This window comes from Pseudophryne corroboree, chromosome 5 (genome assembly GCF_028390025.1).
Source record: "Pseudophryne corroboree isolate aPseCor3 chromosome 5, aPseCor3.hap2, whole genome shotgun sequence".
Classification (NCBI taxonomy): domain Eukaryota; kingdom Metazoa; phylum Chordata; class Amphibia; order Anura; family Myobatrachidae; genus Pseudophryne; species Pseudophryne corroboree.
This window is the reverse complement of record NC_086448.1, coordinates 196205234-196223396: the sequence shown is the minus strand read 5'-3', so window position 1 is coordinate 196223396 and position 18163 is coordinate 196205234. Positions and strand designations below refer to the sequence as shown.

Below are 18163 nucleotides of genomic sequence, written 5' to 3'. Positions count from 1 at the left end.
ACAGGATAAATAGCGAGTCAGTCTTCCTGACTCCAGCTGTCCTGGAAACATATACTTTTCAGGGCCCTGACTACATCCAGTAACTTGGAATCCTCCAAGTCCCAAGTAGCCGCAGGCACCACAATAGGTTGGTTCACATGAAAAACTGATACCACCTTAGGAAGGAATTGGGAACGAGTCCTCAATTTCGCCTTTCCCATATAACATACAGATAAGGGCTTTTGTCAATTCTGATACACGCCTGGCCGACGCCAAGGCCCACAGAATGACCACTTTCCACGTGAGGTACTATAGCTCCACGGATTTAAGTGGCTCAACCCAATGCGACTTCAGGAAATCCAACACCACGTTGAGATCCCACGGTGCCACTGGAGGCACAAACGGGGGCTGACTATGCAGCACTCCCTTAACAAAAGTCTGAACTTCAGGCAGTGAAGCCAGTTCCATTTTGGAAGAAAATCGATAGAGCCGAAATCTGGACCTTAATGGAACCCAATTGTAGGCCCATAGTCACCTCTGACTGTAGGAAGTGCAGAAATCGACCTAGCTGAAATTTCTCCTTTGGGGCCTTCCTGGCCTCACAGTACGCAACATATTTCCGCCATATGCGGTGATAATGGTTAGCGTTCACTTCTTTCCTAGCTTTAAATAGCGTAGGGATAACTTCCTCCGGAATGCTCTTTTCCTTCAGGATCCGGCGTTCAACCGCCATGCCGTCCAACGCAGCCGCGGTACGTTTTGGAACAGACAGGCCCCCTGCTGCAGCAGGTCCTGTCTGAGCGGCAGAGGCCATGGTCCTCTGAGATCATTTCTTGGAGTTCTGGTTACCAAGCTCTTCTTGGCCCACCCGGAACAATGAGTATAGTTCTTACTCCTCTCCTTCTTATTATTCTCATTACCCTGGGTAAGAGAGGCAGAGAAGGGAACACATACACCGACTGGTACACCCACGGTGTTACCAGAGCGTCCACAGCTATCGCCTGAGGGTCCTTGACCTGGCGCAATATCTTTGTAACTTTTAGTTGAGGCGGGACGCCATCATGTCCACCTGTGGCCTTTCCCAACGGTGTACAATCATTTGGAAGACTTCTGGATGAAGTCCCCACTCTCCCGGGTGGAGGTCGTGTCTTCTGAGAAAGTCTGCTTCTCAGTTGTCCACTCCGGGAATGAACACTGCTGACAGTGCTAACACATGATTTTCCGCCCATCGGAGAATCCTTGTGGCTTCTGCCATCGCCATCCTGCTTCTTGTGCCGCCCTGTCGTTTACATGAGCGACCGCCGTGATGTTGTCTGACTGGATCAGCACCGGCCGGTGTTGAAGCAGGGGTCTAGCCTGACTTAGGGCATTGTAAATGGCCCTTAGTTCCAGAATATTTATGTGTAGGGAAGTCTCCTGACTTTTCCATAGCCTTGGAAGTTTCTTCCCTGTGTGACTGCCCCCCAGCCTCGAAGGCTGGCATCCGTGGTCACCAGGACCCAGTCCTGTATGCCGAATCTGCGGCCCCCTAGAAGATGAGCACTCTGCAGCCACCACAACAGCGACACCCTGGCCCTTGGAGACAGGGTTATCCGCCGATGCATCTGAAGATGCGACCCGGACCACATGTCCAACAGATCCCACTGGAAAATCCTTTTATGGGACCTGGCGAATGGAACTTCTTCGTAAGAAGCTACCATCCTTCCCAGGGCTCGCGTGCATTGATGCACCGACACCTGTATACGTATTAGGAGGTCTCTGTCTAGAGACGACAACTCCTTGGACTTCTCCTCCGGGAGAAACCCTTTTTATCCTGTTCTGTGTCCAGAACCATACTCAGGAACAGTAGACGCGTCGTAGGAACCAGCTGCGACTTTGGAATATTTAGAATCCAGCCGTGCTGTTGTAGCACTTCCCGAGATAGTGCTACTCTGCCGAACAACTGCTCCCTGGACCTCGCCTTTATAAGGAGATCGTCCAAGTACGGGATAATTATTTCGGCCATTACCTTGGTAAATACCTCGGTGCCGGGGACAGACCAACGGCAACGTCAGGAATTGGTAATGACAATCCTGTACCACAATTTTGAGGTACTCCTGGTGAAGAGGGTAAATAGGGACATGCAGGTAAGCATCCTTGATGTCCAGTGATACCATGAAATTCTCCAGGCTTGCAATAATCGCCCTGAGCGATTCCATTTCGAATTTGAACCTTCGTATATAAGTGTTCAAGGCTTTCAATTTTAGAATGGGTCTCACCGAACCGTCTGGTTTCGGTACCACAACATTTTGGAATAGTAACCCCGGCCTTGTTGAAGGAGGGGTACCTTGTCTCTGTGCAGAAAGGAAGCGCCTTTGACCCGCTTGCTTTTCTGAAGCCGAAAGGACTGTACCTGAAAATACGGTGCTTTCTTAGGCTGTGAGGAAACCTGAGGTAAAAAAAATTTCTTCCCAGCTGTTGCTGTGGATACGAGGTCCCAGAGACCATCCCCAAACAGTTCCTCACCCTTATAAGGCAGAATCTCCATGTGCCTTTTATAGGCAGCATCACCTGTCCACTGCCGGGTTTCTAATACCCTCCTGGAAGAATGGACATTGCATTAATTCTGGATGCCAGCCGGCAAATATCCCTCTGTGCATCCTTTATATATAAGACGACGTCTTTAATATGCTCTATGTTAGCAAACTATTATCCCTGTCTTAGAGTATTAATATTATCTGACAGGGTATCAGACCACGCTGCAGCAGCACTATTTATGCTGAGGCAATTGCAGGTCTCAGTATATAACCTGAGTGTGTATATACAGACTTCAGGATAGCCTCCTGCTTTTTATCAGCAGGCTCCTTCAAGGTGGCCGTATCCTAAGACGGCAGTGCCACCTTTTTTGACAAACGTGTGAGCGCCTTATCCACCCTAAGGGATATCTCCCAACGTGACCAATCCTCTGGCGGGGAAGGGTACGCCATCAGTAACTTTTTAGAAATTACCAGTTTCTTATTGGGGGAACCCACGCTACTTTACACACTTCATTCATTCATCTGATGGGGGAACAAAACACTGGCTGCTTTTTCTCCCCCAAAATAAAACCCCTTTTATGTGGTACTTGGGTTCATGTCAGAAATGCGTAACACATTTTTCATTGCCGAGATCATGTAACGGATGTTCCTAGTGGATTGTGTATATGTCTCAACCTCGTCGATACTGGAGTCAGACTCCGTGTCGACATCTGTGTCTGCCATCTGAGGTAACGGGCGCTTTTTTGAGCCCCTGATGGCCTTTGAGACGCCTGGGCAGGCGCGGGCTGAGAAGCCGGCTGTCCCACAGCTGTTTTACGTCATCCAGCCTTGTAAGGAGTTGACATTGTCGGTTAATACCTTCCACCTATCCATCCACTCTGGTGTCGGCCCCACAGGGGACGACATCCCATTTATCGGCCTCTGCTCCACCTCCACGTAACCTTCCTCATCCCACATGTCGACACAGCCGTACCGACACACAGCACACACACAGGGAATGCTCTGACTGAGGACAGGACCCCACAAAGTCCTTTGGGGAGACAGAGAGAGAGTATGCCAGCACACACCAGAGCGCTATATAATGCAGGGATTAACACTATAACTGAGTGATTTTTCCCCCAATAGCTGTTTGTATAAACAATATTGCGCCTAAATTTAGTGCCCCCCCTCTCTTTTTAACCCTTTGAGCCTGAAAACTACAGGGGAGAGCCTGAGGAGCTGTCTTCCAGCTGCACTGTGAAGAGAAAATGGTGCCAGTGTGCTGAGGGAGATAGCTCCGCCCCTTTTTCGCGGACTTTTCTCCCGCTTTTTTATGGATTCTGGCAGGGGTATTTATCACATATATAGCCTCTGGGGCTATATATTGTGATATATTTGCCAGCCAAGGTGTTTTTATTGCTGCTCAGGGCGCCCCTTCCCCCAGCGCCCTGCACCCTCAGTGACCGGAGTGTGAAGTGTGTATGAGGAGCAATGGCGCACAGCTGCAGTGCTGTGCGCTACCTTGGTAAAGACTGATGTCTTCTGCCGCCGATTTTCCGGACTCTTCTTGCTTCTGGCTCTGTAAGGGGGCCGGCGGCGCGGCTCTGGGACCGAACATCAATGGCCGGTTCCATGCGGTCGATCCCTCTGGAGCTAATGGTGTCCAGTAGCCTAAGAAGCCCAAGCTACCACCAGTTAGGTAGGTTCGCTTCTTCTCCCCTTAGTCCTTCGCTGCAGTGAGTCTGTTGCCAGCAGATCTCACTGTAAAATAAAAAACCTAAAATATACTTTCTCTCTAGGAGCTCAGGAGAGCCCCTAGTGTGCATCCAGCTCAGCCGGGCACAGGATTCTAACTGAGGTCTGGAGGAGGGTCATAGTGGGAGGAGCCAGTGCACACCAGGTAGTCCTAAATCTTTCTTAGCTGTGCCCAGTCTCCTGCGGAGCCGCTATTCCCCATGGTCCTTACGGAGTCCCCAGCATCCACTAGGACGTCAGAGAAATATTGTTATTACTCTATTATTATCTAAAACTCTTGCTAGTAGAAGATTGTTTTAAAAGATTTGAAGGTATATTATGCACATATGACCCATTCCATTATGTACAAAATGCTCTGTTCCTTGCCAGTGGCAGTAGCAGAGGTGCAGCTGCAGTGCAGTCCAAAAATCAAATAAGGGAGCCACACCAACTGCCACCCAAACACTGCCAAACATTGCCGTCCGGGACTCACTGGCAGTTGGTGTGGATCCCCTATGTGAATTTTGGACTGCACTGCAACCCCACCTCTGTTACTGCCACTGACAGGAAAGTCCAGGAACAGAGCATTTTGTGCCTAATGATTGGGCCATGTTGGAGGGTATGTGTAAATTGTTTGTGGTCTGGTATATTTCTGCACTACTGCAGAATCACTTGCCAGTGGGTTCTTGCTTAAACAGTTGATTAACTTTGAATATGATATTATGGGCCCGATTCTGAGTTGCACGCAAAAGTGCACATACTATAGCAGCTTCTATTGATGGTCGACGGTCTGCAGTTTATGCAAATTGCCTTCAAACGCTTAGAAAAATGTTTTTTGTTTTGTTTGGGTTTTTTTTAAATAAAAAGAAAAATAGCATCATCCAATGTGTAGGTGCCATGGTCCTACAGCCAACTGGAAACAACTCCGGCATAGATGCTGTACCATTACACTAGAAACCACATTAAAATCATTTTAAGTTAAAATTTCTTTGATAATGTGGCTTTTCTTTAGTGCCTTGAGTGATAAACATAAGCAGACACTATAAATGTTTATGTTGTTTGATGGCCACATTTTTTTCTTTAAAGTGTTACTTCTCTTAAAAATGATAAAATAGTTTTAAAAATCATATGTTGGGTACCATAATTACTGGGAGTGGATACTTCCATGGCCGGCTCTACCATTAGGCAGCTTTAGGCGGCTGCCTAGGGGCGCCAGCTCCTGGAGGGTGCCGCTGAATTTATCTAGCAAAATCTGAAGGATGTATCTGTATGCGGCCTCCTCCTTTTATACTATGCTAGCTGCTGCTGCAGATCTAATCAGGTGCAGCCGCCGCTATTAGGCTGTACCACATAGTAGTATCTAGACTCTCTGCACATGTTACATCTGCCCCATCTGCACTGCAGCATAATTTTGGCCGTTAGTGTGCTTTTTTTGGTTTGCTAATAAACCCGAATAACCCCCAAAGTCACAAAATTTTGTGACTTTGTTTACAATATACTTTATCACTTTAAAATTCCTTGAGTGTTGTCCCTTTTCTTCTTTGCTATTCACCGCAGCCCACCTAGTGGCCATCTACATCTCCCCTCTGAGAGGTGGTGGGGTTTACAGGTCAGGGGGCGCTAGGCTGAAGCTTTGCCTAGGGTGCAGAGAGACCTTGCACCGGCCCTGGATACTTCAAAGCAGGATTTACACCCTAAATATGCACTTGAAGGCTCAGACATGTCTGCTACTACCATTTAGCTGATATGTGGATGTCTGACTTCTTTTTGCAGTATCTTTAACCATGGAAACAAACTGTGGACTGCAGTGACTATTATATGTCTCCCAAATTATAGCACATACAGTACTGCACATGTCTGCAGGTTTTAAGAAGTGGAGCTGTTGCTCCTAGCAACCAATCAGATACTAGCTATTATATTCTAAAAGGTGCTAGATATATGATAGGTAGAATCTGATTGGTTGCTATGGGTGTCATCTCCACTACTAGAAAACCCTGCACTTAAGTAAATATACCCCTTGATTTGCCAGTTTAGAGGAGAGGAGTCATTCTTTAATACTGTAAAACAGTGGTTCTCAAACTGTGTGCCGTGGTACCCTGGGGTGCCTTGGGACACTTGCAGGGGTGCCCTGGGTTGGGGGTCCAGGACCAATTCAAATTATTTATGGTCAATGTAATAGGCAAAACCAGTTCTGGTGGCTATGAATCATAACACATGTGGACAGACAGAAGCAAATCTTGTCCCTCACGACACCATTGAACTTAATGATAATATATAAACCCAATTTACTTAATTTACGGTAATATTTTTTCTAAATTTCTCAGTAAGAAACTTTTGAGTAGGGGTGCTGTGAAAAAAGTTCTGATCCTCTAGAGCGCCATGATTCAGAAAAGTTTGGGAACCACTGCCCTAAAACTTTCTTGTGTTATGACGTCCTACCCATCTTAATATGCTAATTTAGTGCAGGTCAAGACTACCTGTGGCATTCAAGCTGCTGTGGAACTATGCATCCCAGCATTCCCTGCCACAGTTTTATTATGCCTTAACAGCAAAACTGTAGTTCCACGGCAGCTGAAGTGCCACAGATTGCCTGCCTCTGGCTTAGAAGTTGAAGGCTCACAGTACATGAGTGTTGCATGGGCAATAAGTGGTTCAATCCTGATGCAGGTACAGTATATGTCATGCGGGAAGGTAGAAAAACACATGCAAGTGGTTTAATAGAAGATTTTCTTTGTTTGTTATTTTAAAATTAATATGTTGAACATAAATGTTTATACCTGGGAGTTCTTCATAAATATCATCATGTTCATCATCAAGAAGGGGATTAGCAGTCCCTGGCGCAGGTATAGGATCTGGTGGCTGGCTCACATCATCATACAGGTCATTACCGTCACTGTCTGTAGAAAGAAAACAGATGCTATTGTTTATGGACATCCTTTGATTCATTTTAAGGTGACTGAGCACTGACCAGGAGGATACATTTGTCATGGATAAGTCCCATATCTGCATCTGCATATCTAAGAAGATGTAATACCCCGAATGTGCAGGCAGAGAGCATGGGTTACTGATACCGCTTTCAGATCGCTAATGCCGGGTCGCACCCGGGAATTGGAAACAGGTACTTACCCTGAGAACTGGCTTCCCGACTCGGCAATATGCCGGGTCAAGTTGCCATCGGTGGTGGGGGCTGTGGCAGCATCGATGCAGAGGTGTCGCTGTGAGTTGAGATCATCTCCACGCCTATACTGTGAACGGGTACCGGGTCGCATCGACCCAGGAAACCCGTTCACACTGCGCCTGACCCGGGAATAACCCTTCTTTATTCCCGATTTGAATTACCGGGACAGGCGACCTGGGAATTCGGGACTGACCCTTTCGCACCGCACAGCGACCCGTGTTGACCTGGCGATATACCGGGTCGATACCGGGTTATTTGTACGGTGTGAAAGGGGTATAGGATACTGCAGACACCTGCCAGTGCCCCAGGGCAAACACTCAGGAAAGGCAGTAGGACTCGGCAGTCACCCTAAGCAGCGGGCCCGGACGGACAGTTTTTGCGAGCTAAACAGGCTGTTGGGTGATGGAGCTAAGTGAGATTCAGTGTGTGCAGCTGCAGTAAGAGCCGTGGCTGGAGTGAGCAAAGTCATGCTGGACAGAGAGTGTGTGCTGCTTGTGAAGCGTGGGCATTATAGGGGATGATGAAGGAGCAAGGACTGCGTCAAAATAAAGTCAACCGTTGGTATTGCCGACAGTATTACCGTTGTACCTGTGACAGTACATTGCTATATCCTGGTTTCTATACTGCTCCATTGTAGTCAATTACAGTGACATTAACTCAGCTCCGGGGTTCATAGTGTACAAGTTTCTCCTACTCCCAGCCCAACACATGCACTGACACAAACTGACCAGAGAAGAGAAGAGAAGTTAACTGGTTCTACAGAGGGAATAATTCTTCAAAGGTTTTATATATATATATATATATATATATATATATATATAAAAAAATATATATATATTTGTTTGTTTTTTTACAGGACTCATTTACCTGTATATTTATTGTGATTTTATTCTCTGGTATTTCTATTTGATCGACTATATACTCCAGTTATAGTGTGCAGAAGTCACAGCACAGATCACTGTTAGACCTTGGTCACGTGACGTTTTAGAGTACTTGGTGCACCATAAAGTGTAAGAGTAACTTTTTGTAATTAATAAGAAAGTATTTGCAGAAAGTAAGATATATTTTGCACGGTACACTGTATATACTGCAGTTAAGTGTTGTAAAGCGTTATTCTAATTGATACCCGTATTGGGCCCAGTCAGTGGAAAGTTGTATAGCACTGCATATGTCATTGACTCCTTTCTATGCATAGTGACAGAGTGATCCCATTTAATAAACTAAACGTCACTTTAATATTGGTGTCATCCTTATGCTGGGGATTTGGGGGTTCTCTGTTCGTCAGCTGTGCCGTAACAGGAAGAAGAGCCTGAAGGGACAGCAGGTACAATCCACACTGCACAAAAACACCCACCACTAAGGGTGTCACATAACTGCCGACATTGATAACATCATCTCCAGGAGAAGCCAGGAGGGGAGATGCAGATAGCCAGTGATAGGACGGGGCTAAACTAGTTGTGTCATCAGGCTCTCCATGGAAAAATGCAAAGACTAGCTGCTCTATGAAGAGGGATTTTGTCATAGAATCACATCATATTGCCCCCCCCCCCCCTCCCCCGGGTATTATTACCCACAAACTGCACCCTTTACTAGGAAGGGGCAGGATGTGGGAGGACCACTCACTCTTATCCCTGACAATCAGGGGCCTACCAGTGGTTCCTAGAGAGCAGGTAGTATGTAAGAGTTACAGTAGACACACTGGGGTAAATTTACTAAGGTTGGAGTTTTTTAGAACTAGTGATGTTGCCCATAGCAACCAATCAGATTCTATTTAACATTTATCAAGCTGCTTCTAGAAGATAATAGATTGAATCTGATTGGTTGCTATAGGCAACATCACCAGTTCTAAAAATACTCCCACCTTAGTATATTTACCCCCTTGTCTGGAAAATAGCCCCAGAGATTTTTTCAACATCTACTACTAACCAAATTAATTTTAAAATTTATAGATATATATATATTTTTAGTCATTTGCATTTTTCAAATCTGAAGGTGCTTGTTTTGCCGCTGACATAAATGTGCTTTTATACATGTGAAGTTATTGCAATGTTTTGGGACACTGAGATCCTTTCTAAAGGAAATGGACAGAATAAAATGCATGATGCAAATAAACATGTTTTTTTTTTCCATAGAATACATGCTGATAGGACGAGGGATATTGATGTTTCAATGTTTTATCTTCTGTTTCAGTTACTTTACATAGAAACATAGAAACATAGAATTTGACGGCAGATAAGAACCACTTGGCCCATCTAGTCTGCCCCTTTTTTATTTTATCCTTTAGGCAATCTCAACCCTTTTTTAACCTTGATTCTTTGTAAGGATATTCATATGCCTGTCCCAAGCATGTTTAAATTGCCCTACCGTCTTAGCCTCTACCACCTCTGATGGGAGGCTATTCCACTTATCCACTACCCTTTCTGTGAAGTAATTTTTCCTTAAATTTCCCCTGAACCTCCCCCCCTCCAGTCTCAATGTATGCCCTCGAGTTCTAATACTTCTTTTCCTTTGAAGAATGTTTCCCTCCTGAACTTTGTTAAGACCCTTTATATATTTGAAAGTTTCTATCATGTCTCCCCTTTCCCTTCTCTCCTCCAAACTATACATGTTAAGATCTTTTAGCCTTTCCGGGTAAGTTTTTTGATGTAGGCCATGCACCATTTTAGTTGCCCTTCTTTGTACACTCTCTAATGTATTTATATCCTTCTGGAGATAGGGTCTCCAGAACTGGACACAGTATTCCAGATGGCGCCGTACCAATGACCTATACAGTGGCATTATCACTTCTTTTTTCCTGCTACTGATTCCTCTCCCTATGCAACCAAGCATCTGACTTGCCTTTCTCATTGCTTTGTTGCATTGCTTTCCTGCCTTCAAGTCACTTGAAATAGTGACTCCTAAATCTCTTTCCTCCTCAGTCGTTTCCATTATAGTACCCTTGATACTATACTTAGCCTTTGGGTTTTTGAGACCCAAGTGCATGATTTTGCATTTTTTAGCATTAAACTGTAGTTGCCACGTTCTTGACCATTTCTCAAGCCTACCTAGGTCATTAATCATTTGTTTGACCCCTCCCGGTGTGTCTACCCTGTTGCATATCTTTGTATCATCTGCAAAAAGGCATATCTTCCCTTCAATACCATCTGCAATGTCACCAACAAAGATATTAAAGAGAACTGGACCAAGTACAGATCCCTGGGGTACTCCACTGGTAACATTTCCCTCCATAGATTGCACTCCATTAACTACGACTGTCTGTTTCCTATCCTGCAACCAGGTTCTTATCCATTTAACTGATTTATAATCCACCCCCAGGCTAGGATGGGTCATAATTCAAATAAATAATAGATGGCTATTCAGTTGGTTCACTTGATTTCTGCTAAAAGAGCTCAATTTATTGTGTATCAGTGATATCACTGGTTCCTAGGCTGAATTTTACTAAATATTGGTTCAGCCAACCAGATGGCCACATGCATTGTGTATCGGTGACAGGGCACTTTAAGATTCCTGTAACCATTAAATGTGTTATTGCTGTATATTTCTGCTACATTGATACACCAATAACAACCATGTTACAGAGGGATACGGTCATTAGGTCGACCACACTTAGGTCGACAGTCATTAGGTCGACCACTATTGGTCAACATGCATTAGGTCGACATGGTCACTAGGTTGACATGGTCACTAGGTCGACACGTACTAGGTCGACATGGAGAAAGGTCGACATGCAGTTTTCAAAAAATGTACAATTTTTTTGAACTTTTTCATACTTTACGATCCACGTGGACTATGATTGGGAATAGTAACCTGTGCTGAGCACAGCGGTAACGGAGCGAAGCACCTTGCCCAAAGCATGGCGAGCGAAGCGAGCCATGTGAGGGGACACGGTGCACTAATTGGGGTTCCCCGTCACTTTACACAGAACACGATACCAAAAAAAGTAAAAAACCTCATGTCGACCTTTTCCCATGTCGACCTTGTTCATGTCAACCTAATGACCATGCCGACCTAGTGACCACGTTGACCTAATGTATGTCGACCAATAGTGTCAACCTAATGACTGTCGACCTAAGTGTGGTCAACCTAATGACCCATACCCGTTACAGATCTCTGCCACCTGTACTTACCTCATAAGTCTTGATCATAAAAGGTAGATATTGTAGAATAAACAATGATTAATCACAATGCTATTAAATCTATATGTACTGTACCTTATTCCATCTTATAAGTAGAAGATTGCAATATTTGTTTGAACAAATCATTTTGATTTAGTTATTACAATCTAACTAGCCAGTATTTGAGGATCATCCTCCTATTCTTGGTACATACTGAATGACATAGATTTCATACTTTCTAGTAAAAATACAAAACTGGATTTATTCCTAAATATCTCCAGTTCCTAAAGGCCTGATGCATCTATAGTTCTGTCTGCAGCTGCTGTGTATCTGACAGAATCCTCTAATTAGTCCAAATCTTAATGTATTGGTTTATAGGGTCACAGACAATATGGTGGTTTTTAATTTAATTTGTAATATGTATTTACCTTGTAGAAATAAAATTGCATTAATCCATTCCTCTGCCTCTTTGGGGCTGGATGCTGCAAACTGAAATAAAAAAGCAAACACAAATGATTTGCCAGCTAAAAAAAAAAAAAAAAGAAGAAGAAAAAACAAATCTAACATTCATGTCAGTTCTTTACGGCAGCATTAGTAATTCTTTACGTGTCTACTGATACTTTTCTTGCAAGGATGCTTCTTATAATGTACAGTTAATTTTGACAAATTTACGTAATTGGAGTAGAGGATGATGGATTTGAATCTGTGATCAGCAGCTGGCAGCTGTGCAGAAAAAAGCTGCTTCTCTTCATCAATGTCAAAGCTAGGACTGATGAACGAAATTTGCCCTTGACAATTAGAAGACACCCGTGAATATCTTTAGACTGCTGGGTATAGTTTTCTTAAAAATGTTCTTGTCAGATTCCAACACATTACCTGACAACTTAATTAAATGATTTTCAAATGCAATTTCAGATATTTAAAATGCATTAGAGTTACATTCTGTATTGATGCCGAAGTGATAGATCTTTGAAATGCTCAGCTGATATGTGCGTTTGGTCTGTTTCCCTCATGCCCCTGGCGCTCATGTTATGATGTAACATTTAAAGTTGTACTCAAGGTGTTTGTATTGATAAATCTGCATTTCTCGACCTGGGAATTCTCCTTTTTAACATGTCACTGACTTCATAAAAACGAACCCAACTGACAGAGCTAAAACATAATGCGAACAGCAGATAAAATTGATATGTATGCACCGGTGTTGACTTTTAATTTGAAGTACATGAACTTTATCAGAATTTTGTTTTTGTTAATATATTTTTATATGCATGAGCACACAGTGCAGATGTGTCTGCTGGCTAGTGAGCTGTTTCATCCCAAATGTTCCTTTTTCGCTCTGACTGCCAATGTAACAGTTTTATCAGTTTAATTTATATTGAGACATAGAAAGTCCAACCTGATAGACACGTTTATCAGGAGCGAAGATTTCAAAACAGCAATCTTTCTTTGCATCCTTGCGTAGAGTATTATTCATCCTGGCACTGTACCCATCTAGAGAAAATTCACCTTTCTGTTGTTTGTCTGTGGAAGAAGAAAACAAAGTAGCACCTGTAGTTAAATCTCTGGGGGCTGGCCATGTAAATGGAAGTGGGGTAGATGGTAATAGTGCCTGGAGTTTTAAGGAAATCTCTGTAGAATTGCAGTCAACAAATTAAATGTAGTTTTATGCAGATTCTATGCCGGGGATTCATGAATGTCTCTGCTAATTCAGAGCACCCCAGCTGTTGCTATGTACTAATCCTGTGTAAATAAGCACAGTGTCACAATTTTTCATCAGGCGCATTTTATGAAAATGCTGTGTACCATGATACCCAAAAGATAATAAATAAAATGATCTCCATTAACCTGAGGCATTTTTATATAAGAAAACACTGCTGAAAGCTTGGCAAAGTATCTGTGCCATCTGTGAGGAGTAAAATCATATATATTATAGGCACTGTCTAGGATTATATATAATTCGAATAGGCACTTGGAGAGCCATAAGTGCTAGCATGCCCAGTATATATATATATATATATATATATATATTGAAAAAAAGGCAGGACACACTAGCAAAAAGGACAATTCCCTAAGGTTTAAGTGAGTAATAAAATGGGTAAATGATGGTGTCTGCGGAGTATCTTTTAATAAAATGTATTTTTCTATAAAGTGTTTCCTGTCTTTCTTTTAATATTTTTTTGTGGTTCTCCAAGTACCATAATACAATATTACAATGTTATTTATTTCCGCTGCCATTATCTCCGTTGTATCTGGATAATGGATCTACAATAAAAAGGTAGACAGTCAATAGGACGACCCCAAATGGCGACATGCAAAAGGTCGACAGGATCAAAAGATCAAAATGACAGTGGTTGACAGTGACACGCATATGGTTGACAATTTTTTTTTTTTTATTCATAATTTACCATTAATGTGGACTATGACTGGGAACTTGGTCCCCAAAAATAGTGTCAACCATTTTCATGTCGACCTTTTGACCATGTTGACCTTTTGACCCTATCAGCATTTTCTACTGTCTACATTTTCCATGTTGACTTTTGACCCTGTTGGCCTCTTGCATGTTGACCATATGGGGTTGACCTATTGACTGTCTATGTTTTTCATGTTAATCTATACCACGCTCATCTCCATAGCCACCACCACCAGGAGGACAGAGAAGAGCTAATGGCATCGGCACTTGCTGGACACCGGAGGGGGACACATTATTTTTTTTGCAGACTCCACTTCCCTGTGGGCTCCAGCCATATTGCCAACTGTCTAAGGATGGTGGGACTGTGCTTGTTTGACAAGGTGGGGAGGGCCTGCACACTGTTTTGCAGACCCCACATCCCTGGGGGTAGCAGTCCTGGTGCCAACAGGACAGGGCTTGTGGAATGAAGGGGGTGGGGGGGGTACGGACACCACACTGTGGGTCTTCTCTCTATGGTTCCTCTAGTCCTGGCTGGTACCCAAATTAGTTTTCCTTATGTAGTTTTGAATGTTTATTTTTATTATTATTATTATTATTAATAATAAATAATAATTATTATTAATAATAATAATAATAATACAAATATTAGTAGTAGTAGAGTAGTAGTAGTAGTAGTAGTAGGAATAGTAGTAGTAGTAGGAGTCTTAGTAGTAGTAGTAGGAATAGTAGTAGTAGTAGTAGTAGTAGGAGTAGGAGGAGTAGTAGTAATAGGAGTAGGAGCAGTTGGCGTAGTAGTGGTAGTAGTAGTAGTAGTAGTAGTAGTAGTAGGAGTAGTAGTACAGGGTGAGTCTCCCATATTCAAAATTCTGAAATACAGAGACATACAGAATGCTTTTGAGCAAAGTTGAGATAGTAACGTCTTTGCTTTCTGTTGGTTCAATGTACACAAAACTTGTTTCATGCACAAAATTATTAAAAATATTGTATAAAATTACCTTCAGGCTATGTGTATAAGGTGCATATGAAACATAAATGCATATCTCATTATATTGTAGTATGTAAATATTCCAAAATATGGAAAAATCTGATATCCCAAAAAATTCTGGTCCCAAGCATTTTGTATATTGGAGTCTCAACCTGTAGTAGTAGTTGTCGTAGTAGTACTACTACTACTACTACTACTACTACTACTGTTACTACTACTGTTATGCTACTTGGACTTGATGAATGTGTCGACTCTTGGACTTGAGTGTGCAGACTCTTGGACTTGATAAGTGTGTAGATACTTGGGCTTGCCCAATATTGTGGAATTCCAGCACTATTGGTGTGAGGCCCCTAGAGCCCTTAAGAGGGTCTTCCTCAATAGCAACCCCCCAGCTGTTCCATTAGTGCTGGAAGTGCACACCAGTACTTAGGGGGCCCCCTGGACTTCTAACTTTCAGCAGTAGCGGCTCACGCAAATGGAATGAGAACCAGGAAGCAGCCATCAGTATGGACCCCTGTAGCCCTGGAACTGAGACCTAAGTTGGGTAGGTGTCCTAGCCGGGCCAGGAGTACACAGGACAGATGGACTGCATCAGAAGAACCAGGGCACAGAAACAGCAGGAAAAGAGTTATCCAGTGGATAGATTGGAGCAGACAAGGCATTTCTCTGAGCATAAATGGACAAGGAAACCGGCAGAGTATCCACAGGACTACCAGGCAGGTGTCCCGGACCAGTGGCTTACACGGATGGCATAAGCTATAACCCCTGTTTTCGGCACTCCAGTGGTTTTGAAAATATGGCTGCCCCTGGGGAGACCTGTGGCTGCAGTGCCGACTCCTACACAGTGACAGGAGCCATGTGCTGCACGTAATGTTAGTGCAGCACCCGGCTCCTGTCACTGAGCAGGAGCCGGCATTTTGGGGTCACCCCCAACTCAGAATATGGCCATGGATGTTTGTTGTCCTATACCGCTTGCAGATCAAGCATATGCAGTCCCCTAAACATCACAAGAGGTTTGAGATTTCAGCCTCCACATCATTAGGTAGTAAATCCGTCAGTTTAGCTTAGAAAACCACATGGTATGTGCAGGGCCATAGAGAGCTTCCCTGGGCCCTGGTAATTAAGGGGTTTTGGCTTAATCATTAAGGTGTGGCCACTCCCCCTTAAAAAAAATCGGTCTATACATTAATTTTTATGCAATGCGAAGTGGCGCTAATCTGCACAGGGGGGCATTGTGTACCCCTCAGCCAGGGTCAGATCCAAAGAGAGGGGTGCGATCAGTGCAAGTGCAGGCAGAAGAGACTGCTGTGGCTTGATATTCTTCATCATTTGTATTATTTGTAATAAAATGCATTGAAAAAATGAATACTTTCAGCTGGTGCAATCACTCGCATATGAAAATAAAAACAAAACCTTTTGATCAACGTACCTTTGTCGCTTCCATAGTAGTAAAAGATGGAGTTACTCAGTACACACCACCGCTTTTGCCATTCAGATGCAAAAAAGCTGTGATCTGAAATAGAACAAAATATGCCGTTATGTATATTATGTTCTGTTATACAACTGTATTATGTCCTGTTATATAACTATATTATATGCTGTTATATGTAACTACCAGAGCCGACCCTAACCAATATGATGCCCTAGGCAAGATTTTAGCTGGTGCCCCCTAGCACCACCGCTGTTTCCGCCTCCGACCTTGCACCTCTTTCCCAGCACCATCACCCCTCACCCCATAGCAGTCCTTATTTTGGTGTTTGTACCCCTATATTTTAAATAGGAACAGCTCGCACATTTGGCGCACAGACCAAAAAGGGGTGTGTTTTTGCTGGCAAGGGGCATGGCCACACAATAGTAACCCCAATTCCAATTATGCCACACAGTACTGCAACTTTATTCACATTTGATCATGTGATAGTTTCCATAATTCATATTACATCACACAGTAGTATCACTTTACCTTATAAACGTTACTCCTCACAGTAGAGCCCCTTATTCACATTACATCACGCTGAATTGCTCGTTATTCACATTACACCACACCCTATTGCTCTTTATTCACATTAGACGACACCGTAGTGCCATTTCTATATGCAACGCCACATAGTAGAGCACCTTATACACATAATGCCACACATTAGTAAGAGACACCTTATTAATGTCCTTATAAACATAATGCGCCTTACACATTATGACAACCTTTATTAATGCCCTTTTACACATAATGTCCCTTAAACATATGCCGCACATTATTAATGCCCTTATACACATAATGACACACATAGTGCCACCTACACATTTGCTGCACATTATTAGTGCCCCTTTACACATAATGACACACATACAGTAGTACCCTGTTACACATATGCCGCACATTATTAATGCCCTTATACACATAATGACACACATAGTGCCCCTTACACATATGTTGCACATTATTAATGCATTTTTACATGACACACATAATGCTCCTTACACATATTCTGAACACTACTGCACAACCAACCCACTCACATGCACACAGCACTCACACTGCTACTAACACTGTGACCTCTGCCTCTGCTTGGATACAGATGTGTCCTCATAAATCTTGCCTCAATGCTAACGTCAGGCACCTTTTTTAATGAAAATGCTTCTTATTTGCATTGCTATGTGGCTAGGATGCACAAGCAGCTTCTGCTGATTAAAATGATATGCAGCATATACACTGTGTGAGACTGTGGCTGTATCTGCATATGAAATGCTACACACAGAATATAGGCATGCTGCATATCATTTTAATCAGCAGAAGCTGCTGATGCCCCTAGGCATATCAAATGCCCTAGGGGCCAAGTAATTTCACACAAAACTAAGCAATTTTACACAGGGGCGAGCGACGCTTTTCAGACACTCTGCTGATCGGTGTGTGATTGACAGGAAGTGGGTGTTTCTGGGCGGAACTGACCGTTTTCCGGGAGTGTGCTAAAAATTGCAGGTGTGTCAGGCTAAAACGCAGGCGTGTCTGGGGAAACGGGGGAGTGACTGGCCGAACGCAGAGCGTGTTTGTGACGTCAAACGAGGAACTAAACGGAATGAGGTGATCACAATCTAGGAGTAGGTCTGGAGCTACTCAGATACTGCAGGAAAAGATTTTTGAGCAGTTCTGCTAATCTTTCGTTCGCACTTCTGCTAAGCTAAGATACACTCCCAGAGGGCGGCGGCTTAGCGTTTGCACTGCTGCTAAAAGCAGCTAGCGAGCGATCAACTCGGAATGAGGGCCCATGTGCA

The 18163-nt window shown here is 43.5% G+C and overlaps 1 protein-coding gene across 1 annotated transcript in view; it reads right to left on the bottom strand.

The window, feature by feature from the left end:
• SKAP2 (src kinase associated phosphoprotein 2) overlaps positions 1-18163 on the bottom strand; it is a 678462-nt gene that overhangs the window by 176505 nt on the left and 483794 nt on the right. The window contains exons 6-9 of the mRNA XM_063921995.1: positions 16326-16409; positions 12898-13022; positions 11930-11990; positions 6986-7105 (exon numbers count right to left, since the gene is read on the bottom strand). Of these exons, the coding sequence (XP_063778065.1) occupies positions 6986-7105; positions 11930-11990; positions 12898-13022; positions 16326-16409 (390 nt within the window). The remainder of the gene's footprint in view (positions 1-6985; positions 7106-11929; positions 11991-12897; positions 13023-16325; positions 16410-18163) is intronic.